The 26179-nt window shown below is 42.7% G+C and overlaps 1 protein-coding gene across 12 annotated transcripts in view; it reads right to left on the bottom strand.

The window, feature by feature from the left end:
• ANKS1B (ankyrin repeat and sterile alpha motif domain containing 1B) overlaps positions 1-26179 on the bottom strand; it is an 870204-nt gene that overhangs the window by 760992 nt on the left and 83033 nt on the right. For 7 of the 12 annotated variants that reach the window (XM_059726322.1, XM_059726321.1, XM_019480905.2 and 4 more), the window contains exons 2-4: positions 11013-11093; positions 1712-1868; positions 208-264 (exon numbers count right to left, since the gene is read on the bottom strand). In XM_059726322.1, coding sequence (XP_059582305.1) covers positions 208-264; positions 1712-1868; positions 11013-11093 — 295 coding nt within the window. The remainder of the gene's footprint in view (positions 1-207; positions 265-1711; positions 1869-11012; positions 11094-26179) is intronic. The other 5 variants (XM_059726324.1, XM_059726330.1, XM_059726325.1 and 2 more) reach the window with 1 other exon arrangement.

The following is a 26179-nucleotide window of genomic DNA, read 5'->3' as shown; positions in this document are numbered from 1 at the left end:
GAGCATGCCTGCACCAATTTGGCAGCAGGGGCAGCGGGGCAGATATAAAAGCCCCGTGCTCCAGTCCAACAGGGGGACCAGAAGGAAGTCCCTTGCAGCTGAGGGAAGGCTGTGGCTGAGGCAGAGATCACAAGGGAGATGGCTTGTGGCAGCCTCCAAGTAGGGAGCTGCCCCCATGTACTGACTCAGTGGAGTCAGTGCACTTACCTGCAGAGAAGACATGGAAGTCCGGCTGTGGAGAGTGGAGAAAGGACAGCGGCGGACCTACAAGACAGGACGAGAGCGACGACTGGTAACAACATTGGGTCTGTTCAAAACCAGAGTAATAACGGGTTGGCACTAGGTGGGGTGCAGGAGAGGCAGAGCCCCAATGTCCTCACGCTAACAAGCGGCCCTAGCAAGACACCACTGAGAGTAACAGCGATCCCCAAGACTAAAATTCCATCAAAGACATGGCAGATGAGAAGCATCGGTGGTCTGAGATATTGGTGCCAGGGGCAAACTGTTGGCCTGCAGGACTGCGGTTAGCTCTGGGTGGCTAGAAAAGCCTAAATGGGGAGCTCAGGACAGGCACAGGAAGTTACAGAGTCCTACATTTCTTAATTCCCCCAAAATGTTTTCTTGGAATCTAATACCATTAAACAGCTGTGGCAAGAGAACTTTTTCATTACTGTGGTGAATCCAAGTAGCTCATGTTCACTAGTACTATGCTTCCTCATGTACCTCATATTTTCAAGCAGTTCTTCCCTAATAAGAATAAGAAATAGATTGCTTTCTGGATCTAAAAGCTTTTAAGAGATTTTTTGCCAAATGCTTCACCATGAGTAGCCGCAACCTGTTCCCTTTCTGTCTGACCACAAAGCCCATAAGTCTGGCCACAAACCCCACAAGTGAACCAATTATGAAACATGCAGGCCACAAAGGACCTAACATCAGTTGCATGGTTAGATATTAGCATAATTAATATATCCTGCCCCTCTTTGTTTTTCTATTGTGCTAGCTATAAAATTTGTGTTTGTCATTTTTAAGATCTTGCTATCTTGTATGCCATGCAAGATCACCTAGTTATGTTGCCCATAAATATATGAATGCTATTTTGTTTGAGATATATGTTTGCGCAACATTTCAAATAGAACAGGAAATATTGTGATTTTATTGCACAAAAGGATTTTAAGGAAATGGAAGCTATACAGTAAGTTGCATATTGTATTTAACTATATGATCAGGGTGCTATGGTGAGCGTATGCCTTTATTCCAGGGGTGGGCAAAATGCAGCCTGAGGGCCGGATGCAGCCCGCCAGGCCATTCTATTCGGCCCGTGGGGGCCCCTAAAAAATGTAGAAAATTAATATTTATCTGCCTTGGGCTTCCTGTCATGCAGCCCTCAATGGCTTGCCAAAACTCAGTAAGCAGCCCTCTGCCCAAAATAATTACTCACCCCTGCTTTATCAGATCTCTGGAAACAAACAACGTTTCAGTCTTCTTTATCTATACATGCATAAATTTCCTTGCTGCCTGGGACCAATTTAGCAAAAAGTATTTCCTGCATATGCAATATGGAAGACTTCAACAGCTCTGCAATATAAGTTGCTAGCACTTTAAATGGCATGAAAACAGACGTGTTTTTGCTGAATCTGGCTGTAAATGTCAGACCTAAGAATACTTACTTTTATTTTCTGATGACATAAACAAAGATTTTTAATCACTTCACCTGTTCATTCACTCTGGAGTGTGATGGCCCATGATGGATGAGAATCTTCACAATGTCTACATCTCCTCTCCAAGCAGCCAAATGCAGAGGAAAATAACCTTTGTTATCTGCCACATTAGTTGATGCTTCAAACTGAAGTAATTTGAGAACAATATCCCTGGAAGACAGGACACAAAGCTAACATTCTAAAGCTTGCAAATGGATATTCATGGATAAGCATATTTTATTCATATTGCCAATATTTTCAGACTGCCCAACAGAACTACTTTCAGACATCATAATTCAAGTGAAATTCCCATAGAAATTAATATTAGTTTTGCCTAGTAGCAGAATGCAGACTGCAAAATGTAACTAAAAATATTATTTACTTGTGTATTAACTATGGTTCTTTATTTTACTGACTAAAAGGGTTATTTAACAACAGACACTGGTTTTCTGAATGCATTGTTTTTGAATGCATTGTTTTGATGGATAGCTCTCAAGCAGAGAGTAGGGAAGAAAGTCAGTTTGGCTGTGCAGAAATGGTTCATTTCAAACCTAGGGGTAAGGGAGCAGAGACTAGCAATGCAGGAGTGCATGCACCCCTGCTCCCAGCTCCACCCAACCCTGTCCTCTTGCCCACCCTCCCAGCAGGCAGACACAGACAGAGAAGCAGCAGGGACTTTTTTTAAGTCTCCAACACAATTAAGACTCCTCCCCCCACCCCCCTGGGCACCCCTCCTCTTCCTCTCTGTCAGCATCATGTCCTCTCACTTCCCATTCACCCCCTCCCCACCCACCAATGTCACTGTCCTGGGCTGATGGGGGGATGAAGGGGGTTCGGGAGACACTACTGCCCCACTCCAGTTGTTCTCAGTAGGGGAGAGCAGCAGAAGAAGACAGGAGGAACCCAGTCCCCTGGGTGTTCCCTGCCAGCCCAGGTGCAACTGTGGGGGGAGCAAACTCACTTGCTGCTACTGTGGCTACTTCTCTGCTGAGCCCAGTTGCTGAAGCTCCGGAGCCCCTCTCCCCACAATGCTCTTAAACCATAACTCCCCCAAATCATTTCTCAGCAGTGAAGGGCTCCACAGCTGCAGAGCTGCTGCAGCCAGACTCAGCAGGAGATGGCAATATGTGGATTTGGCAGGCTTTATTCACTCCCAGGCTGGCAAGAAACACCCAGGAGACCAAGCAGAGAGGAGGAACCTACCCAGTGCCACCTCTGCTACCACTGTCCCAAGCTGAAGCAGGCAGGAGCAGCTCTATAGCCCCTCCCTTCCCCCTCAGCTGGGGACAAGGAGATCAGTGGAGGGACCAGCAGCAGTGGCAAGGCTGCTATGGACAGAAGGGAAAGGGGGTGACAAGAGCAGGCAGATGGGATTTTTACTTGATTTGGGAACTTAAAAAAAATCTATGCTGTTGCTCTTTGTGCAGTCAGAAGATGGGGGTGCATCCATGCCACTGTACCCCTTTTGGATTTACCCCTGGGTGCTGCTGTTGATAAGTAACCCCTTTTTTCTTCTTTATGCTAGCATATAGTCCCAGGATACTATCCAAAGATGGCCTACTTAGATGTTTACTAACTTCCCTGGAAATCTTATTTTTATTTTTATTTCTGATTTTTAGATTCCTAAGAGCAGTGAGAAAAAGCTATGTCATTATTTTTCACCTATATTTTGTTTCAGCTAGTATTTTTAAATTGTTATTTTAAACATAGATGAAAATGAAAGATTACTAGAAAGAGCTATATTGAGCCATTACTTTTTAAACCTATTGACCTCAACAGGAAGTTTTACTTAAAATTCAGTGGTATGGTATAAGCTCCAGTTAACAAGTATATCAGAAAGTAAATCAGTTTTGTCTTACCTGTAAATTTGTCTTCTCATAGCTTGACACTGTCAGGCCTGACATTAGCTAATAAGTTAACCAAACTTGGGTCCAGTTGAGGTGGTTCTGTGCAAATTTCTGGACATTCAAACATTAGTTCTTTAAAGTACTGGTCTGGCACCAAAACTCCAGGAGTAGATTCAAAGCAACCCTCCCCCGCCCCTGCCAAAAACTCAACCAAAAATACCCCCATTCCCTAACTTGCCCCTTAAAGGCACCAGCTCTTCTCAGTAAAGATATTCCATAACTGTCAGTCTGGAAGGCTAATAAAGGTCATGTAGGCCAGAGTCCTGTTGCATTTTTGTCTTGACTGGCATCTTAGGATGGGCTCTACCCAGAGGCACAGCTGGGATACTCTGTGGCCTGGGTAGCTTTGTGATGGCTAGAGCAGTGCCAAGAGCAGCAGTGCTGATCACAGTGGCATGATCAGTCACTTCTAGTTGCAGGTATTTTTGCAACCCTGCCTTCTTTTAGTTACTGTACTGCCATTTATCTATCAATGACAAAACTGTGTAAAAAAAGTAAAAGCTAGAATATTTAGCCATACTAGTTTCTTTATTTCACAAGGAAGACCAAATATATGATAGCAGTTATGGTTGTGCTTCTATTGGCTTCTTGAGAAAGGGTACCTAGATCAAAAGATGTGTTCTAATCAGTGCTGCAAAGCAGAAGGGAGCAAAGAAGGGTTACAGTGGACAATAAGCTGAATATGAGCCAGCTGTGTGCCTTTGTTTTGAATGAGGCTAATAGCATATCGGGCTGCCTTAGTACAAGCATTGCCAGCAAGTTGAAGGAAGTCGAAGAATTATTACCCTCTATTCAGCACTGGAGAGGCCACATCTAGAGTACTGTGTCGAGTTTTGGGCCCCCAATACACAGTCCAGTAGAGGGCAACAAAAATGGTTAGGAAGCTGGCATACATGATAGGCCTGTGCAAAGCTTTGAATTATGATTTGGAGATGATTCAGATGATTCAGAGGCCTAATCTACAAATCTGAACTGAATCACGGGAAGCTTTAGGCTTTCCAAATCAATTCAGAGCTTTTGAATCGATTCAGAAAACAACTGGAGATTTGGCCGTGGGATATAATGGGGAATCAATGAACTTTGTTGTCTTTTGGCTGATTCCGATGAAATTTGCAGGGATGGTAGCCCCTGCTGAGGCCACAAAGCTTGCCAAGTTTCAAGGAGATAGGTGCAAGGGTTTGGAGGAAAACTGCACCTCAAGCTGTTGGCAAGCAAAACTTGTGACATGGGTGACACTGTATGTGTTAAGGCACAGCAGGGTGAAAGCTGTAGGCCTGCTAGCCCTTACTGTGGTCACAAAGCCTGCCAGCTGTCAAGGAGATAGGTGCAGGGAGGTTCTGGGGCCCTGCACCTCTAGCTGCTGACAGGCAAAACTTGTGACATGGGTGCTTGTGCAACTGTGTCTGTCTGTCTGGGGGGGGGAGGAACTACTGCAGGCCTGGCTGCTAAGCTATTGTGTTACCAATCAATCATGATTCGCTCAGGGACCAGCAAAATACACAGTAGCTAGCTACTAGTAACTACTAGATAATGAGCTAATGAGCAAGGATTAACACCTACAAAACCACAGACTAAGGAGAGGAAATAATCAATACAGACATTCAACTGCCCTAAGACGGAGACAGTCAGCTGCACAAGCACCCATGTCATGAGTTTTGTCTGTCAGCAGCTAGGGGTGCAGAGCCCCCGAGCCTCCTGCACCGATCTCCTTAACAGCTGGCAGGCTTTGTGGCCTCACCATTGGCCACCACCCCTGCAGTTTTGACCCCGCTGTGACTTAACACATACACATGACATAAGTTTTGCTTTCATGAATTTCGGGTGCAGTTTCCCCCAAACCCTTGTACCTATCTCCTTGAAATTTGGCAGGCGTCATGCTCTCAGCAGAGGCTACAGGACCTGCAAGCTTAATCCAAATTGGACAAAAACCAACAAAGTTATATATATTTCATCGATTCCCCATTATACCCTATGGCCAAATCTCCGAATTGGCTCCGAAGCTTCAGAGCCAATTCAGCTGAATCGAAGTAGGAAACCAATTCGGAGCTCCGAATCAAAATCGCTGCCATCTGAATCGGCTGAATCTGATCCCAAATTGAATAGTTCCCTATTCACACAGGCCTAATAAGTGGCTTCTGAGGAAAGGCTACGGGAGCTGGGGATATTTAGTCTGGAGAAGAGAAAACTGAGAGGGGATTTAATAGCATCCTTCAACTACCTGAAGAGTGGTTACAAAGAAGATGGAGCTAGGCTGTTCTCAGTGGTGGCAGATGACAGACCGAGGAGCAATGGTCTCAAGTTGCACCAAGGGGAGTTTATGTTAGATATGAGGAAAAACTCTCATTAGGAGGACAGTTAAGGAACAGGTTACCCAGACAGGCTGTGTATTCCTTGGAGGTTTTGAAGACCTGGATAGACAAAGCCTTGGCTGGGATGATATAGTTAGGAATGGTCCTGCAGGGGGTTGGACTAAACGACCTCCTGAGGTCTCTTCCAACTCTAATTTTCTATGATTTTATAAGGAAAAAAAATCAGGAGAAAAAAAACTGAACAGTGAGAAAATATTAAAAAATGGTGGAGAAGCAGTAAAGCAGTACAGAATGCCTCGTAGCTGGAAGAAAATGACTGGAAGGCCTGGCACAATGCAGGATCTTCAACAACCAATGCAATGATATCCAACAATAATGAGCTTAGAACTGCCTCTAGTGGCTGATAGGCATTTTTAACCTAATGTATCATCTTTCAAATTGAAAATTGTATTTTCTTAACTAAGAAAATTTAAGGTACAAGCACACTATTTAAACGATGTATACTTCAGTGGTAAAAGGTCAAAAACATAGAAGATAATCAATGGAGAATTCAAGAGGCCGCATCCAAATGAGCATGGACGTGCAGTATACGGTGCTACAGATGGGTCATATGCAGGCATTCCCCGTGCTGCTACCTTGCAGCACAGGGTAAGGGTGGGGGGAGATCCTAGGGTCAAAAAAGGAGGGGGGCATACATGGCAGCAGTGCACACTGCCCAAAATCAGAGTCTGGTCTGCTGGAACCATGCTTTGGCTGCAGGCCAGGCTCCCAGCTCCAGGAGAGCTGTGGATGAGGCTCTCTGAGGCCCCCAGGACCCCATGTAAGGCTGCTGGGGCCAGCACAGTTGCTGGCCCCAGCCAGGGCCAAATTAATGCATAGGCAAAGTAGGCACATGCCTAGGGCTGTAAGTGAAGAATGGGCCCAATTGCACTTATTTTCCATATTATAATTATTGAGTAAAAAACATAGGGGCCCACAAGGTTGTTTGCCTAGGGCCCACTAAAGGGTTAATCTGGCCCTGGTCCCAGCCTCTCCTACCCCACTCAGGGTAACCTGCTGCACATCAGATGCATGGCACAAGTGTTCACCAAAGAAAAGTAGCATCAGCACAAGGTATGCTGATGCTTCTTGTCCCCAGGTAAACAACTGTCCGCACTCATGTGGACACTGCCGGAGAGTGCTAATAGGTTCAATATTTATTTTATAAAAATATTTTTATCTAAATACAGTGTCTATGTAGTAGTAAATTGTCACGGGATGGGGTCCCCAGGGTTGGCCGCGATACCCCTAGGGCTCCTGACCATGCCAATCCTGCCTAACGGGCACCCTCTCTCTCTCCTGCCATGTCTTGTTGTACTATAATAAATAGGGAGGCTGCCCTCTAGTTTGTATTTTTGGGCACGGTCCTGATGGATCCCACTGAAGCCTGTGGGTTTCTGGATCCCTTTTGGGTCCCACTCCAAAATGGATGCCTCTTGGGACACCGTCAGCCTTATGGGCTAGATGTGTGGCTCCAAACCGCTCCTTTACCACGCCCCAAGCCTCACAGATGGCATTCACACATTGTCCCTCCAAGGCCTTAGTTCAAGGGTACCTGGTGAGCTCCTGGATCCCCATTAGCCCTAAATGCAGTATCTCTGGCAGCTGGAGCATCTCTGGGCAATTCCTCCCTGGAGGCTCCTGGCAGGGAACTCCCTTTGGCTGCTGGCAGGGAACTGTCTCTCTAGTCCCAGCCCTAGGGTTTATATTTGCCCAGGGCCCTGCCTCTTCCGGTCAGCTGACCGACTGCAGGTGCAGGCTAATTCCCTCCTTAGGCCTGCTGCCACAGTAACCTGCACCTGTGGGGTTCCTGCCTAACTGCTAGGGCTCTCTCCCTAGGCAGTTTCAGCCCTTAAAGGAGCAGGCACCTTAGTGTCCTGCAACATTAATAAATACAATTTACCTTCAGGTATTTGAAATAAAAATCCAGGAACAGTTAAAATGTTTCCAAGCATGGATAGTTCTATATTTTCAACATTGTAAAATATAAATTCTTAATGTCTGTGGTTAAAAGATACCTGAAGATCTATATTCTGTTGAGCACTGAGCAATTAAAGGACTTCAGCTTTAGTGAAGACCAAACCATGAATGGCTGATGTCAAAAAATCAAAAGGAAAATAGGGATGTACATTATAAACACTGAATGGATATAAATGACATGTAAAAAAATATTATGTCCTTGAATGTGTGATTAAGCTACTTTTGGGCTATAGCACTCAATGGTAGATAGACACTTAGCAATAAAAGATTACTACTGAGAAGTACAAAAGGGGACAAGGACAAAAATGACAGAATAGTTTCAATAAAAAGAGTGATTATATTGAGGATATTTCATGATTTGGTTTTTAAAAGTATTTTTCATGCTCCAGGTAACCCAAAGTACTTTATTAAGCAATGAATGAGTTAGAGATAGTGTAGAGATAGCGTGGTCAAACACAATACCATTATGTGTTCAGTGGTAGATAATCGCATTGCCTTCTCTTATTACAATAGACATTAATGTTTAAGGTTATGTGTTATCTTCTACTTTTCCAAAAAGTGCCAAGGTAACCTTAACTTTCTACTGACATCTAATCAGAAATGTAAAGAATGCATGTCATTTTAACAGCTCATTTGAAGAATGTGTACTGTGGATGCCATGAGACTGATGGGATAAAAGCTGTTTTGACAGAACACAAGAATCAAAGGTCATGGACTAAGCTATGAAAAATTGTAAAGATAATTTATTTAAATAAGTGAAATTACCATATTAAAGCAACAGGAAGGGTGTGCATTAAAATTTTAAAAAATGCAAGCAAAACAATAAAAAAGAGAAAATGCCAAACAATATCTTAGAATAAAAACTGCTTTTAATTTCCTGATTTTTTTGTTGTTGGTCAACCTCATGATAGCAACACACATTTTTATTTAATATTCTGCTAACCAAAAATTAAAAACAGAAAGAAGAAATTGTGCTTAATTTACAGTGAATTGTCTTATTAACATAAAATTCACAAGCTGATGAAGTGAATTGGAATGGGAAAGGGTGAATTTCAATGCTGCTAGGTGATTCTTATTTGGTTGGAGATTGTTTTTAATAGATTCACATTATGAAAGATCTTTTGTTACAACACAAAGAAATTAACATTTAAAAAATAAAAGCTTAATATTTGTAGAGTAATACTGAATGACGTGAAAATTAAACTACTCTAAAAATCATGCGATTCAAAAATTTTAGTACTTTTTTTTCTGTCTTGAATAATAAGGCTCATTGGATCATAGGAAAGTAGAGCTGGAAGTGACCTCAGAAGGTCACCTAATCTAGCCTCTGGCTCAAGGCAGGATCATTCCATAATTATACCACCCTGGCCAAAAGTGTGTCCAACCTGCTCTTGAAAATTTCCTGGGATGGAGATTCCACTTCTCTAGGTAGGCTCTTCCAATGTTTGACCACCTTCATAGTCAGAAAGTTCCTCCTAATTTCCAGTCTAACTTTTCTCTGCTGCAGCTTCAAGCCATTTCTCCTTATCCTGTCCTCTACAGTGAGAGAAAACCCTGTCTTCATCCTCTGTACAATCTCCCTTCAGATATTTGAAGATTATCAACCCCCACCTCACCCCCCATCTTCTCCAGAGTAAATAGCCCTAGTTCTTGTAGCCTCTCCTCATAAGCCTTAGTTCCCAGGCCCCTAATCATTTTGTCACTCTATACTACGCTCCTTCCAATCTGTCTATATCCTTCTTGAAGTGTGGGGCCCAGAGCTAGAAAAATATTGGAATCTTGGAAGTCTCCATGCCAGCTTCTGTCCAGACATACTTGCATTACCTATACATATTTCAAGTTTTAAAATCTAGGCATTTTTGCTACAATTCTATCTAAAAATCCTTTTGACCTCTACAGAGAGGTTAGGCCAAAATTGAGTAATTGAAAATACCACATGCCCTCCTCCTAATAGTCCAACTTGTAATCTGCAACTGGTTCTACCTAGATACCATAGCAGCCATTATACTTCATTGGAGATTTTCTTGGAGTCATGTGGTAGTTTGTGTTTAGTATTCTTATATTTATTGGAAACATTCACAGCCAATCTAAAAATCTGGACAATTTTTGCAAGTCGGCTTTCATCTTCTGACAACTGACAATATATATGGTTGCACAAGGGATACATTATAAGAAAAGATGCATAATGTTTCTTCTTTTTTCAAATACACAAGTTTAGCAGACTGTATTAATGACTCTTAGCTAATTCCAGAGAGATAGAGTACAGTAATTGATTATTTTGCATCCTGCTCTAGAAGCGAAGCTTTGGAGAATTTATAATACTTACCTTAGCAATACTTTGTCTTGCATTTGCTAATTTAGAAATAAATTGGCACATATGCACTGTAACAAGAATATGACTTACATAAATACTAGAGAAAATGTCAAGTTTCTATAACACAATAAATGCATAATATATCATAAAGATCCTGTCTTTATGTTACTTCATCTGTCTCCAAGAGTGAAATTGTGAATAAAATGGACTAAAAATGAAATTATTCTGGATCTATGTTTTGTTATTTAGGGTCTGATCCTAAGCCCACTGAAGTCAATACAAGTTTTTTCATTATCTGTAACTGGCTTTGGATTAAACCTTATCACCTAAAAAGGAATTAACCAATCTTACTGTCCAAGTTTTTTCAAACAATTAAAAAACAAAACATAAATAAATCCAGACAATGTTAACATCTCTGATTTGCGAGTAGAAATTACAGAGAGGATAACAGACTTGCTCTGTGTGAACAACAGCTACTTCTTTGACAGTCACACAAGAGCATAGAAGAAAGAATAGAACTCAGAATTCCTGAATTTTATTCCCCTCTTGTAATCATTGGGTTATGATACTCTGTCCCTAGCCCCAGTTGCACAGCCTCAGAAAATCTCATATAAACACAGCCCATGAGAAAAGAATTTAATGCAAATATTTTTGTAAATCAGATTATTACACAGTTTTCACCTGTGCTAACGAGTTAAAGTTATACTACATGTTTCAAGATCATATAGAAAATTTTCACCATAAATGTTTAATATGAGTTACTTACTTGTGTCCATTTAAAGCTGCATGGTGTAAAGCAGTGTAACCTGAGCTGTCTGTACAATTTATATTTGGTCCTCGCCAGATGCTGGGGAAAAAAGCAAAACTGAAAAGTTACTTTTATTGGAAACAAAAATGTTTGACAACATTTGCAGTAGGAATAACTAAAATATAGGAGATAAATTATCTAGTATCTGAAAATGGATATATTATCTACTGGCAAACTGACTGTCAAGAATGACGGGGGTGGGGGTGGGCTGGCAGGGATCGAGTGCAGCCTCCAAACCTGTGTCCCCTCTCCCTCCATCCTCATCTGTCCCAGCCCTCCACACCCCGCTGCTTTGGGCCCAACCCTGTTCCCCACCTCCCCCATCACTTTGGGCCCGACCCCATTCCACCCGGCAGCTTGGGTCCAGGCCCACTCCCCTCCTGCCCCTCCCCACTGCTGTGAGCCCAACCCTGTTCCCCACCCTGCTGCCACAGCTCGACCCTGTTCCCCCCTGCCATGGTGGATCTGAACCTGTTCCCCACCCTGTTGCTGTGGCCCAATCCCATTCCCCCCACCTGACGCCACAGCCTGACCCCATCCCCCCCCAGCACGGTGGGCCCACCATTACCCGCTCTGGCATGGCAGGCCCAATCCCATTCCCCTCCCAGCGTGGCAGGCCCAACCCCTTTCACTCCCGATACAACAGGCTTGACCCTGTTCCCCCCCCTCCGCCATGGTAGGTTCAACCCCATTCCCCCCCTTGCACTGCTGCCTCCAAGGAGCAGGGGGCAGAGTGGGGAAGCTTGCTCCGCCATCCCCCTCAGCCAGCACTCTGTGCCATCACTGCCTCCAGGGAGCAGGGCTGGAGGAAGGAGGGAAAGCAAGGCCAGTAGTGCTTGCCTCACCCACCCCTGCTCCATCCCCTCTGTCCTCGCTGTCATGGCAGCGTTCTGCCATATTGTCACCACCTCCTGTCTGGAATGCTCTTGGAGGACTCCGATTGGCTGCTGAAACAGCCAATCAGTGTGCGAATAAAGCTTACAGGCAGACAAACGAACAAACTAAGTGTTTTATATATCTAGAATTCCTAAAAATTATTTTACATGTATTCATATTGTAGTAACCATGAACTCACAAAGAGTAATTTTAAGGAATAATGTAATTTTCAGTCACAAAGTTCTGTTATTTAGAATGTTTTGTTCATTGTATTGTGGTTGATTCTGATCTCATTTACACAGTTCTTTCACTGTTATAACTTTGCTGACTTCCATTCAATTAGTCCTGACATATACAAGTTTGAGATTAGTTACTGCCAATGAGGAAGATACTGTCATCTCTGATATTTTACATCCAATTGTAACAACTGCTAAATTACCAAAAGATTAGTCCAAGACTAGTGCTCTCTGTTTTCAAATGTGTTAATCTTGTGCATTTGATGTCACTTTATTCACAATTAGTTTAAGTATTTAACCTATATACTTAATTAACTTGTTGGTGTCTGGATGATTTACAAAACAACATCAGAGAGATTTTTTTTGAAAGAAGTATGCATTGTCAGAAGTCTCTCTATTCAAGTATGATTTCAACCACAGCTCGTTGATGGCTCGAGGCAATTTGTGTGTCCGATCTTTGAGCCATGTATCTGTCTACAGAAGTTGCAGGTCTTTTTACAGAGAACAGTGGGCCATAGGCTAGGATTCTGCTCCAGAAATATGCTCATGTCATCATAAAATTACATACAATTGGCAAGGGACATTTAGAGATAGATGCATTACCTAAAAGTATGCATTCTTTTAATTATCAGATTTTTAGTTGACTGAATACCATGTGGAAGTGGTTATTTCTGTATTACTTTATCCAGTATAGGCTTTTCAATAATTAGGGTTCAAACATCAAGACATTTGACTTGTTGTTCTGGTTCCTACAGTTTCTAAATCCAATTTTCAGCTTTCTTCCTTTTCTACTTACCTACTTAAAAATTACATACCATGGGTTTTTCTTTTACTTTTGAATCAAATTAGTTAAGAAGTTAACTTCAGCATGTACTGTTTTGCTATTAGATAAGCCCCCAAAATGACTTGCTGAGTTTAGCAGATTTTAAGTTTAAAAAAATTCTTCTCTAGTAAGTCCATATTATCTAGAGATTACTGTTTCTGCATATTAGTCTTTTTCAATATTTATACTTGAATAATTAAGGAAATCATAATTTTAATAACTTTAATCATTATTTATCTATTAAGAAAATTGCAGTCATTCTGTATCATTGGTGTCATACATTATGCTGTAGAGGTGGGCTTGCTCCTAAAAAGTGCTGAGCACCTGCCTCACACTGGAATCAGTAGGAGATGAAGACACTAAGATGTTTGTAGGTTTGGGCCTTAAATGTCTTCTTGGAAATTATAGTGAAGAAAAAACTATTACCTGGTCTTTTCCAAGGATGCAAGAGATGTTACAACTTCACTACATTCCAACACTGAACATACAAGACACTGTGGCTATAATTTCATTATTTCTGTGTGCCTAAACAGCACTTGCCCAGTAGTGTAAGTGGTAGTGTTGGCACTTATGCATAGTTTAAGATACTATTGCCTGTTCACTATGAATACTTGAATATCCACACAACTACTGCACATACCCAGCAGGCAGCTACATGGCCATGTAGGAGGCAGGAAAAGGAGGCCCTCCTGCGTTTTAGCCCCAGTAGCTGAGTGGTTAGGATGCTTGCTGAGGAAGTGAATGCTCAGGTTCTAGGTCCAGCCCCTCCAAAGGGGGTTGAACCCACAGCTCTCAAGCTTCCTAGTATAACATGCTAATCACTACACCACATTAGATTTTTTTCCGGTACTCCTTGGGTGCATCTACACATGCAATTAGTGCACATGAATAAACTCCAAAGCTTATTGCTCTGGAGTTTTTTGCTCCTCCTCGGCACACCATTTGATGTTAATTCTCTGCTTCTAAAGCTGACATATCCACTAATTTGTCACTGTTTATTATGTTTAGGCTTGGTCTTCATACAAATCCATCGAAGCACAAGAACTGTTGCCATTTTGTAGCGAAGAGTGAATATTTCTATTTGTTAATATGTAAGAAAGCTAAGACTATTTATTCAAAATTGAAGGCATTTGCTGTTCTATATATTTTTCATGCTGGTATAAACCAGCATTTTTCATCACAGAGGCATATTTTTGCATTCTTTACTTTTTTCTCTCAATTCTCCCATCCCTTCTTTCAGTTCAGACTCACTCTCTTAAACTACTGCTGCCCTGCACTCTGATCTCAAAAAATAAGTTACAGAAATGAGAGTACATAAACTAATTTGCAAACATGAATAATCTTGTAGATAATAAGATTGATAAATGTAAACTGTATGCATAGAATCTATCTAGAATGATATACAAGAAGGACATGTCCAAATCAGGGGCTGATGATGAGACATAAACATTATAGGCAAAGTAAGTAATTTTCTCACACTCATTCATGGACTTCACCTGGTCTGGACATTTCTCATGGGAAATACCACGCAGTAAGAGCCAATCCCTTGGGAGAGAAGATACAATGAAATATGAATCCCGCTAGGATTAAAAAAAACTTTCCTTTTTTTTTGTCATTTAAATTTTCCTTGCCTAGTTTAGATACAGCTAAAGTAGCCCAGGAAAGAATGTCAATTTTATTGAGTTTCAGGAAGATAGCACCAATCTCAAGTGGTCATGTTGTGAATCTTGCTGTAACAAAGCTCTGTGCTCTATTTTTCTCTACCCAGGACCTTAAGAACACACTGCAGAATATCCGTTAACGTGCTTAGAACGTGTTGTATTTTATGCTGGGCATACTTGGTTTTATTTGATTCACTGTGGGCTCATCTATATGTGAAGCTATGGCGATGTAACATCTATGGGTGTCTACATGTGACCAGCAGCTACTTAACTGTACCAGCACGCTCCCCCGTTATAGTGCACTGCTACAGTGAAGTAGCTGCTAAAAATAACTGTGTGCTGTGCATATGGTGCAGTATGGGCAGTTACTGTGCCCTGGTTTAGTACTTCTAAAAGGAAGTACTAAAGCACAGCACACTAACAATGTCGCTGTAAGGCATCGTGTAGACATGCCCAGAGACAGAAATGGAAATCATAAAGCAGCTTTTAAAACCCCATGAAAGAAGAGTATCTACCTTTCTCAGTTCTTTGGTGCAGCATGAATAGACTTTAAAATATATATTACATCTTGTTTTTCTAATAGTATTTGACTTTAGAATAAAGAAGGGGGCGGGGCGGGGCGGGGCGGGGCAGGTTGAATACGAGTCTTTCGTTGTTTTGTCTATTTGTCTGGGTGTTCATTTTTGAAAGAGGAACAACCTGGACTAAATGCCACTGTTTTAGCATAAGACTGAAAATGGAAGTTTTTAATTGAAAATGCTCCCAAAAATGAGTCTGTCAACCAATGTATTTTCTTATAGGATGCAGAAACAAATATGGTGAAGTTCCTACTAGACAATTAAAATGAATTTTTGTGAAGCCATGCAGAATGAGGCTGAAGTGTCATTGTTTTACTAGAAAAACTCCTTATGTGACAGCTATGAAGAAATGGAATATATGAGAGTACCAAAGAAGACTGGCACCAAAAATATGGAATAATAATCCTAAAGTCAGACAACTAACACACAGGTAATTTAGGTTTAAACCCTGTAGAAGTCACCTACAAGCAAGTTACTTTGACAGACATTTGAAGGTCAGGGTGATTAAGATGGTTTTAGTTAAAACTGTTCAAAACAGTGGCCTCCAGTAGTTCCATATTGACATGTTATGAACCCAATGCAGTCTACGTGCTCTGGTCAGTTACAGGTACTTCATTTTATTTTCCACAGTTGTTTTAGGGATTTAAGAAATGAAGAGTGTATTTCTTTCCATGGGAAGAAAAGGAAAGATTTATTTTCCCTGTCCAAGGATGCAACTTACAAGTGTACAATATTACTACTTTCCTATTTTTTCTAAATTTCAAATAAGTCTAGAACAGGCTTGTCCAACATATGGCCTGCAGGCTGCCATGCAGCCCGCCAAGGCATTTTCTGTGGCCCGCGGTGCTGCGACAGGAAACAAAAGTAAACACAGTTTACTTTCGTTCCCACCCCTTGTCCCTCCCCCAGCCCCTCAGCAGCTTCCTAATGGCTGCTGAAGGGCTAGGAAAGGGACAAGGTTCCCACACACACCGCGTCAGCTTGACATTGCCGATGCGGTGCGTGTGGGAAGAGGAGTAGCTGTGTGCCGCTCAGGACAGGATGAGCCCAGCCAGAGCAGCAGGGGCTCAGCTGCACTTTCCCCCTACATGCGCCCATTAGTCCCAAGCGGCACATGGCTCCGCTGCTGCCTCTGCTGGCTGGTGCCGACCCGGGCAGGTCTGTCCCATCTGGAGCAGCATGTGGCTGAAGCCATATTCCCACGTGCTGCTGGGGACAGGAGGAGGCCGCCTAGGTCGGCACTGGCCAGCAGAAGCGGCGGCAAAGCCATGTGCCATTCGGGACTGACCGGCACAGGTAGGGGGCAAATGCAGCTGAGCCCCTGTCGCTCTGGCCGGTCTCGTCCCTTCCCGAGAGGCACATGGCTCCGCTGGCCAGTGCCGACCTGGCTGGCCTCCTTCCATCCCCAGCAGCACGTGAGAAGCCGGCTTCAGCCACATGCTGCTCCGGATGAGACGGACCCAGCTGGGTCAGCACCGGCCAGGAAAAGTGGCATGCAGCTGAAGCCGCCCTTCCGCTGTCCTCACCACATCTCCCGCCACGCTGCCCCTGCTGGCCTCCGGGATCCCCCAGCGGGTTGGGGCCCACCCTGGCGAGGTTTCTCGCAGCTCAGTGCCCAGCACGGAGCGACTATGGGGCCGGGCCGTGGAAGGGTCAGGTGCAGAGCAGAAGCCCGCAGCCCCAAGGACATGCTGCAGCACGGGGCGACTATGGGGCGGGCCGTGGAAGGATCAGGTGCAGAGCAGAAGCCTGCAGCCCCAGGGACGTGCTGCTCACGGAGCAACAGTTCAGTGCCAAGAGGCGCCATAACCCCTTGGGCCAAATCCTGCTCCGTTTACAGGCACAGGGCCTGAGCACCTCTGCAGGCCCTTGCACGGACTCTGGGCTCCACATGCGCGGCTGAGCTTCCCTTCTGCGCCAGCCCCAGGGGCTCCTCTTTGCCTCCCTGCACCAGAATGCCCAGGCATTTGCGTGGTGCCAGGTGCGGCCCCAAAACTTTAGCTAAAGGAAAACTATGGCTAACCACGGTTTGGCGGAGGGGCAGGTGGGCCCTCCCCAATCCCCAATAGCCTCTAGCGGTGAGAAAGCTTCTTCATGGGGCAGAGACCCACCAGATCCCCTGGCCTCTCCTTGACGTTAGAGGTATGTAGCAAAGGGGAGAAGAGTTCCTGGCAGGAAAGGTGGTGGAATGAAATAGATGTTTCCCTGGAAGGATTTGATATATGTTGTTGGGTAAAATGAATTAATTGTAGTGGGATGGCTTCCCTCCACTGGGGATGCTCAGACATTGCACAGCCAGAAATAATGCTAATGTCTTCACTGGGACTCTAAAGCACAGGGCAACTGGACTAATGGACTGTGACATTAACGGCTCTGTGATGCTTGCATATTATCTGAGAACTCCAGCTTACTTGCTGAGATCCAGGAAATGAGTCATTTAGAGGGAGATTTTTGAACTGGTTAGACCCATTTCATTGTCACTTCCTGTAACTTCATTGGTGTCAAAGGTCACATGATATCACTTCCTGATGTGATACCACTTCCTGTGAGATCTTTGAATATGGCTCGCCAGCCAACTGGGTGATAAAAGTTCGTGATCCGGCCCCACATTCAAAAAGGTTGGATACCCCTGGTCTAGAAGAACAAAAAATGTGATGTGGTCCACTGATGACCACAGATGTCCTTGTTCAGCATCTAGGGCTAGGAACAGACATTCAAAAAGCCTGAGCCTGAATTGATTCAATCTTTGCAGCTTAGTCTAACCTGGCTAGGCTGAATCACTCTGTAACTGTACAGGCATCCCAGAAATATAGGCACATGACTGCAGTGGCTCAGACTAGAAGCCAGCGGGCCCTAAAGCAGTCCTCCCTTCCCTTGCACAGGGCTGAGCTGAGGGGGGGTGGCCAGGCCCCAGCAGGATTAGGGAGCCCCCCCCCCTTAATAACAGAACATTTATCATCTTTGTTATCAGCATTTATTACCCCCATCAGAAAACAAACAGCCTCTCTCCTTAGTTCAAACTCTTCTTAAACAAAGAAGGAACGGAGGGACATTACCAACTGAGCTGTTGATTAGCTCCAAAAAGCCCTAAGCTGATACTGCTGTCTGCCACAGCATGGACCATAGCCAGCATGTGGTCTCCTAGCTAATGCTATGTGTCTGTGTAAGGCAGAGGGAACAGGGGATCTCTGCTTAAGCAGGGAGTGGTACAGGGAGGCAGAGAGAAAGAGGAAGCCGGGCAGATGCAGCTGTGCCTGCAAGTCTCTGCCAGAGCTGCAGCCAGGGAGCAGAGGGGAGGGGCCAGTCCTGCTGTGGAGCAGAGAGCCCTACCCAGCCCAGAGAACATGCCAGGATGCTGGGGAAGTCTGATTTAACTTAAATCAGGCAAGGGGTCTGGGACATACATTGCATAAACTGGTTTGACCCAAATCAGTTGAGTCTGATACTGTATTTAAGTGGGTTTATCTCAAACCAGTTTCAGCCATTTTCAAACTGGTTTATGTGCACTGAACATCTGTTCTGTTACAGGTTTAAACCAATATCTGATCACTTCAACCAATTTATGTGTAATGTCTGTCCCTAGCCTATTTGTCTTCAGTTAGTGTTGAGGTTGTCATAATTTTCTAGGAATGAAAGGATTTTGATGGTCTTGTGGATCATATATGAGTTGTCTGTTCTTCCTCCTGAGTTTACAGAAGGGGTGGACAACGTATGGCGTAAGCACCACAAGTGGCATGGGTAGCCTGGGTGTGTGGCATGTGGTAGATTGGGAGGGGGCAGAGAGCACAATAGCAAATAGGGTGGGAAATAGAAAGTAGATCAGCAGAGCAGGCAGGGGTAGGAGACCAGAGTGGCACTTAGAGAAGGTGTGGGGATAATTTGTGGTACTCCTGCCAAAAAGTTGGGCCCCACTGTTTAATGTATTGTTCAGTTGTCTCTTTTGGCATGAAATAAGAGTCTTGGGAATTTTATGACCCAGGATTCAAGAGCATCACTGGCTGCTTTGGAAGCCCACAGTATGTAATATTAATGACTAGTATTCAGGAAGAAGAACTGGATTGCATAATGGTTTGGCATTGTTCTTTGGAGCCATATGTATGCAATATCAAAATGAGCTATAGAAGTCAATGAATACCACTGGAAATAACATTAGATGAGAGGTACTGTAAACTGGAATTTTAGAAATCATGAGAACATTAGTCCCTAAAATGAAATGAGTTTGTTCCAAGGTGGAAAGGATTGGAAAGAATAACATGGAAATACTTTAGTTTTGGTTAATTAAGAGACATGCTTGTACAGTTACTGGACTACAAGGAGAGATGTTTCTTTAAACAGATTTGCACTAACACGTCAGTCATTCAGGTACACACCCATTTTCTTCTTGTATCCAGATTGCTTTTAAGGAAAAAGAAAACATCCACAAACTGAATTAGTTCATTCTAAATGTTGCTATTTATTTCATTTCTATGGATCTCTGGTCTTTTAAATAATAATACTGAAAGTAATTCAATAAAATTAAAAACATGCAGCAGAATTCTTCATCTTTTTTTATTCAAATCTCTTGCGATAGTGAATTACCTTGGAGTCAAAGCTTGTTTGCTTTAGCATTTCCCGTACAATTTCTGACTAGTTGTGAAGGATATGACATATAAAGGAGAATCTCCTGTTTGTCCCATTTTATGGGTAGAACACATTTCAGCTAGAAGGTATTTATATATTATATATTTATATATTAAGGCTACAACTTCCACAGCAACTTGACACTGACATAATCCATGCCCAACTTAAATGGACAGAGAAACATCTTCTGTCAAAGAAGAGGTTAAGATTATGAGAGGCAATTAGAGCTAGGCAATAATACTGGTATTTGGGGATGTTCTTTTGCTGTAACCTGCATGATACAGCATCTTCCCTATGCTGAATCGGGGCACTTTTCTTTTAATTCTGATATTTTGCTGAAGGAAGCCATTTGAATTGATCCACTGGCACATAGGTGGAACAAGATTTAGACTTTTCCCTTCTATACTGTTTTATTGATAACTCTCAGTGTTATCAATTAAAAGGAGGAACTTTGGAGGAGAGAGATTCAGGCTTACCTTTTCCTACAGATTCCAGCTATTTAGATGGTGTAATGGAACAGGCAGGTTTGTGGGCTATGGGTATGGTCACTGACTGATACACCACACTGACAGGTGTAGACTGTGGACCTAGTAAAACCCAAGTTATGAATAAAGTATGTTTAAGCTGGTGTATAATCAATCATCAAGCTTAAGCCATAATGAATAAGCTTGCATTTAAGCCATCGGAAAGTAAAATAAAAAGCCATGGGAGCCTGGGAAAGCAAAACAGAATCTGTTTATCAAGGCTACTAATTTTAGGCAGAAGGCCTAATCTGGCACCTTACAGACTAAATCAGGGATGCATTAGACCAGGCTGAGTGCAAATAACTTCTCTTGGAAAACACTTAATAGTAATTAAAAGTAACAACTGATGTTTTGTCTTTCAGTAAAAATGGAGTTATATGTAATCAGCTAGAATCCTATTGAAATTATACTGTGCCTTTGTTAACTGAATATGGTAATACGAAAAATGTATGTTATGAAGAGAAAAAAAAATGAAAAAGGGTCTATGGTGATCAAGGAGTATGAATCCAGAAACACAAAGGAAAAAGAAAACCACCTGTTGTCAGCTTTGGCCATTTGCAAGGAATCTTTTCTAAGCTGCAGAAGTGTGGCTAAAGCATAAGTCCCTAGACCCTGTTTCAGAATAAACCTTTGCAAAGGTTACAACTAGCCTGGGTCAGCAAAGTAAAATAAACAGGACATGGCAAATAGCATTCCTAAATGGTGAAGGAAAGAAAAAAAGAAATCCTCTATCAAAATCATAATATTCACAAGGACCTAAACACCATCTAATTAGCATCTTCCAAACCCATGGAAAAAAACAATTCAGTCTAGTTTCCAAAGTCTCATTCTGAATCAATCAGAGAATATTTATTAAAATAAGCCACATAAATATTGGGTAAAAACAATGGGGATTTTGGAACCTCAGCAAATTCAAGATGAACAGCTGCCAGTCTGCATACCACCCTATTCCTCTCTCCTGCATCCTCCCACCTGGTAGAGGTGAGAATCTGTATTGTGCTGTTCCAGGTAGTGAGACAGACATTGAGAAAATTGTTTATTTTGTGCTTTGGTGTCTAATCAATAAAAGGTTGGGCTATAGACCAGTCTCTTGCCACTTTATCTGACTTGGGGGGTAGTAATACCCTACCTGCTAAGAGGAAATGCAGGATCACTGAGACATGTCATTTTATCTTGATTTAATGTACAAAAAGGGAAATCATTAAAGGAATTGTAACCCCCTTAATTCTAGATCTAAGCTCGCAAAAGAGGTCCTGATCATAATGGGCTCTAGTCTTGTTTCTCTAAAGACTGAACAGACTCAGATTTTTAGCAACAGCTTAATGGTATGCACTAGATCAGGGTTTGTCAACCAGGGATACGCATACCCCTGGGGGTACTTTGGAAGGCCCCAGGGGGTATGTGGCAGTGGCACGGAGAAGCTGCTGGCACTTCTGCTTTCGCCGCCAGCACTTCTAGTTTTGCTCACTGACCGGCTGCCAGGGGATGCTGCCTTCTTGTCAACCAGCTAACAGGGGACTCCTCACTTCTTGACTGGCCACCAGGGGTACACTGACCAAAAAATGTTGAAAACCCCTGGACTAGATTGATCTGTACAGCTGCTAAGAACCAGTGGTCAAATGGCAGGACACATTGGGCTGTACTGACATACTCCTATAAACATAAATACTGTGGGAGATGATAGGAGTATAGAAGGTTCACTAGCACAGGTAGGCTGGTGAGATGGGCCAGACCATCACTCTATTGAAATCATGTAAGAAGTCTATGAAAGATATAGTAGCATGGCAAGCTGGGCTGAGCCACATTACTACACACTGAGGAAACAATAAGAATGTAGGTCAAATGGTACAGGTAGACTGACATGACTGGAAAACTCTTCTGCTATATTATTGAGGGAAGCTAAAGGAAAGTGAAATGACAATCTGGGTTTAGATATGAGATATTACAACAGGGCACTGGGGTATAATCCACAGGGCTTACTGCTCAGAGGACATGGATCCAGATTCAGTCAGCACTGAGAGTCCTTCCCTTTTTATACCCCTCCTCGGGACTTCGCATTGGCTGCAAGCACACCTATGGGACCAGTACAGCCCAGCAGCTCTCTTTAATCCCTTTTTCATCAAGGACTAGCCACTCCATGCCATCACACACACACGCCTGCTGACAGAGCCATGATTAATGCAGATTCAGCATACTGAAACCTCAGGTTCCAATTACCGAAAATCCAGTCCATCTGAACACCACAGAAGTCTGAGTGGAAATCCTCACACTTTAACTCTTTTAACATAGGCAAGACAGCAATAGTGCATCAGTCCTACAGAGGGAGTCTGACTTCAAACAAAGAAAAAGAATGAAAAGCATACATTTCCTTTCTTGTGGTGAAATGGGTGAATCTACCACATGAATCAGACCAGTGGATATATCCACAATGAGAAATCATTGTTGAAGGCAACATTTTCTCATTGAGAAGGATGTGGAATAAATCAAGTTACCATGCAGTTTCCAGGAAAGAGTACTCCTTGACACAAAATGAAGGACTCTTCAAATTCTTATTTGCGTATAATGCTATTCAAAAGCAAGCTATTCCAAATATCTCAATGCATTTAGCAAACAAAACTTCTGACAAGATTTTATGAACTTTACTGAAGCATGGGGAATCTGTCTGTTAGATAATGAGGGGATACATTTTAGGAAGTTGAGTCTCCCCAATACTTTAAAAAACATGGTGATATTACAGGGTTTTTCTTTTTGTTTAAACAAAATTACATTTTCAAGACTACTTGTTTGACAAAGAACTAAAGCTTTAGTTATGGCTGAATTAAAAACTGTATAAAAGTATCCAACAAGTTTCTCTCAGTTGCTATTCCTATAAGAAACCATAAAAGAACGTACTGTATTTTTAATCTTATTTCATCTGCATTGCAAAATAATATTTGGTGCTTTTAATGGCATTTTTCTCTCATTCTGGACACACAATACTGAACTTTTCAAATGTAGGTTAAATAGTAACCAGAAAAAAGCCCAATATTTTAGCTGCTTGTATATGCCATGGGGTTACTTTGATTGAATTCTCCCTAAATTGAAGCGGTGGGGTTTTAAAAACACGACTTGAATTTAGGGAGAATTAAACTGAAGTAAACCCCTGTGGCATGTACTAGGGCTGTGTGAAGTTTTGGTCCCTGATTCTACTCGGCAGAGTTTTGGCCCGATTCAGTGGCCAAATCTCCAAATCCAAATCAAATCAGAAGACCCTTTAATCTCTCCGAATCGATTCAGAACCCTCTGAATCGATTTGGAGAGATTCAATGATTCGAACGTAAACACAGCTTTAATTTTTTTTCTACATACCTCAGGGTACCAGGCGGCTTGCGAATGCTGAGATGCTGGGACGGATGGAGCATCCCACAGGAGAACGTGGGGTTCCCCAGCACACTCAGCAGCAGACCTGGAAGTGGACCAGAAGCACTTCCAGGTCTGCTAGGAAGGGCGCAGGGCCCCCTTGCCCCACAACCCCCAGCTTGGTGACTGATGCCTCCTGGGTCTGGGGGGGTGCCCGGAGTCCCACTGTGGCTGATCGCCAAGCTGAGGGAGTGTGGGGGAACCCCCCACCTGCTCGGTAGCAGACCCAGAAGTGGACCAGAAATACTTCTGGTCCACTTCCGGGTTTGCCACCGAGCAAGCACCCCCCTCCCCAAACTTCTGTGGGATGCTCCATCCACCCCACCATTGCAGCATGCATGAGCTGTGCCTGGTACCTTGAGGTAGTAGAAAAAATATTTAAAGTTGTGTCTATGGCCAAATAATCTTCAGATTTGGATTCGGCTGAATCAAATCAGGGACAGTGATCTGAATCAATTAAGCGAATCACTGTCCCTGATTCAGGCTGAATTTGAATTAAATATGGTCCATTTCACACACCCCTAGCATGTACACAAGGTCAGACCCAATCCTTACCTGTCTCCCTGGCAGCAGGAGGGGAGGGTGAGCTGCCACAGGGCCAAGAGGTCCCTGAGCTGTGGGGAGCCAGTGCCTCCCTCCGTGGTGGCAGCAGTGCCCCCCAGGCGGCACCCGCCCACAGGCACCTGGCCCAGGCTGTCCCAGGGGGCACCGCACCTGCAGAGGGAAGCACCGGCCCCACCACAGCCACAGAGGGAAGCACTGGACCGCCGTGCAGCTCAGGCAGGCAGGTAGGCTCCGGGGATAAAAGAAAGAAAAAAAAAATCAGGTTGCTGCTTTTCTTTTTTCTTCTTCAGTGGAGCATGCCTGCACGATCTGCTACTGGGCTGCCTGCACAGCCTTTCTGCAGAGCCCCTGACCTGCACAGGGTCCGGTGTTTCCCTCCGCAGCTATAAGGTAGCAAACTAAATCACCTCCAGGGTGTTTTATTTTGCTACATCCCCAAGTCATTTAACATGCAATACGCTGCCAACAGTATAAACAGCCACACCATTAAAGTGGTGCAAAAAGGCATTTAAGCTGCTTTAAAGGCCTTTTAGTGTTAATTTAGTTTTAACATGGCAAAGTAAAACTGGCAATTCCAAAAGTTAGTTTGTTTATTCAGCAATATATAATGGATTATATACATAAGTGTAAAGTGGTTGTTATTACACACACAGTGATAAAGCTAAGTGACAGTACATAGGTCTTTAACCCTGTTACTTTACCACTATTATCATTCTGTCGGTACAACTTTGAATTGTCTCTCTTACCTTCCTCATCTACATAACCCCCTTTACTATACTAAATTCTTTCAGAATTAATGGAATGATGGATCTTTAGAACAGTAGCTTGGTGCCTTGGGAATGGATACCTTCGTCAAGACAGTGATTAAAGGAAGTGAAGGTTGATGATGCCGTCAGTGTCTACTAGTCCCCATAAAAGCTACTTATTGGATTGACCCCTGAAAGCTTCATTCTACCTGGCCCCTCTTCACCCAATATTCTACATATTATCAAAATGATTCAGATACTGAACAGTAATTTAATTTCATCATGACGAGCAGCAAAGCAGCTCATATCCTGTTTGATACACAGATAACACATGATCCACAATCATGTTGAATTCACTTGGATTTTCTAGTTCAGAATGTGAGTCATCAATATTTTTATTAACCTTTACAAGAGAGATCTGAAAATAAATTTAAAGGGCTTTTTTTTTTTAACCTTTTTACCTATGTCAATATTTCCTCTTTACTGCCATATTTAAGGGATCCAAGACTGAATAAAATATATTATTCTTTATGAAGAATGTCACTTTTGGTTTTTTTCCCCCTGGTTTTATCTATAATTTGTACTATCTTCATTGAATTATAAGGATATATTTTCAAATCACTTTCCAGGAAAGTGGGTTTAAAGACTCAATGCATGCCTTTATTGAATAGGACATGTAACACTTTTCATGCACAATATATTTCCCCTTAACCTGCTTTTTATGTACAACATATATGGCATAATCAAAAGCTGTGCAAGAAAAGGAGTCTAGAAAAAGGGCATCCTAAATGCTTTATGGGAAAGCACAACTATAGGATTTGAATTATAAAGGCAGAATATATGTTTAGTCTTGCAATTTATTTTAAATCTCTGTTTAAATATTGGAGCGGCTACTTCAGAGCTAAACAGAAAAATTAATTTAACAATTAAAAATTGAGAAAAGATTAAAAACTAATGTTTAAAGTTTTACTTTATTTCAACTGATGCCATCATTGAATTAAAAAAATACGTTGACAAAGGGATTAATTGAAATTGAAACACTAGCTTCTTGTTTTTATATGCTTACCTCTTTAAAATCTATATTAAGTTTTTATTACT

This window comes from Alligator mississippiensis, chromosome 4 (genome assembly GCF_030867095.1).
Source record: "Alligator mississippiensis isolate rAllMis1 chromosome 4, rAllMis1, whole genome shotgun sequence".
NCBI lineage: Eukaryota > Metazoa > Chordata > Crocodylia > Alligatoridae > Alligator > Alligator mississippiensis.
The sequence above is the reverse complement of the archived record's forward strand: the minus strand, read 5'-3'. Positions and strand labels throughout refer to the sequence as shown.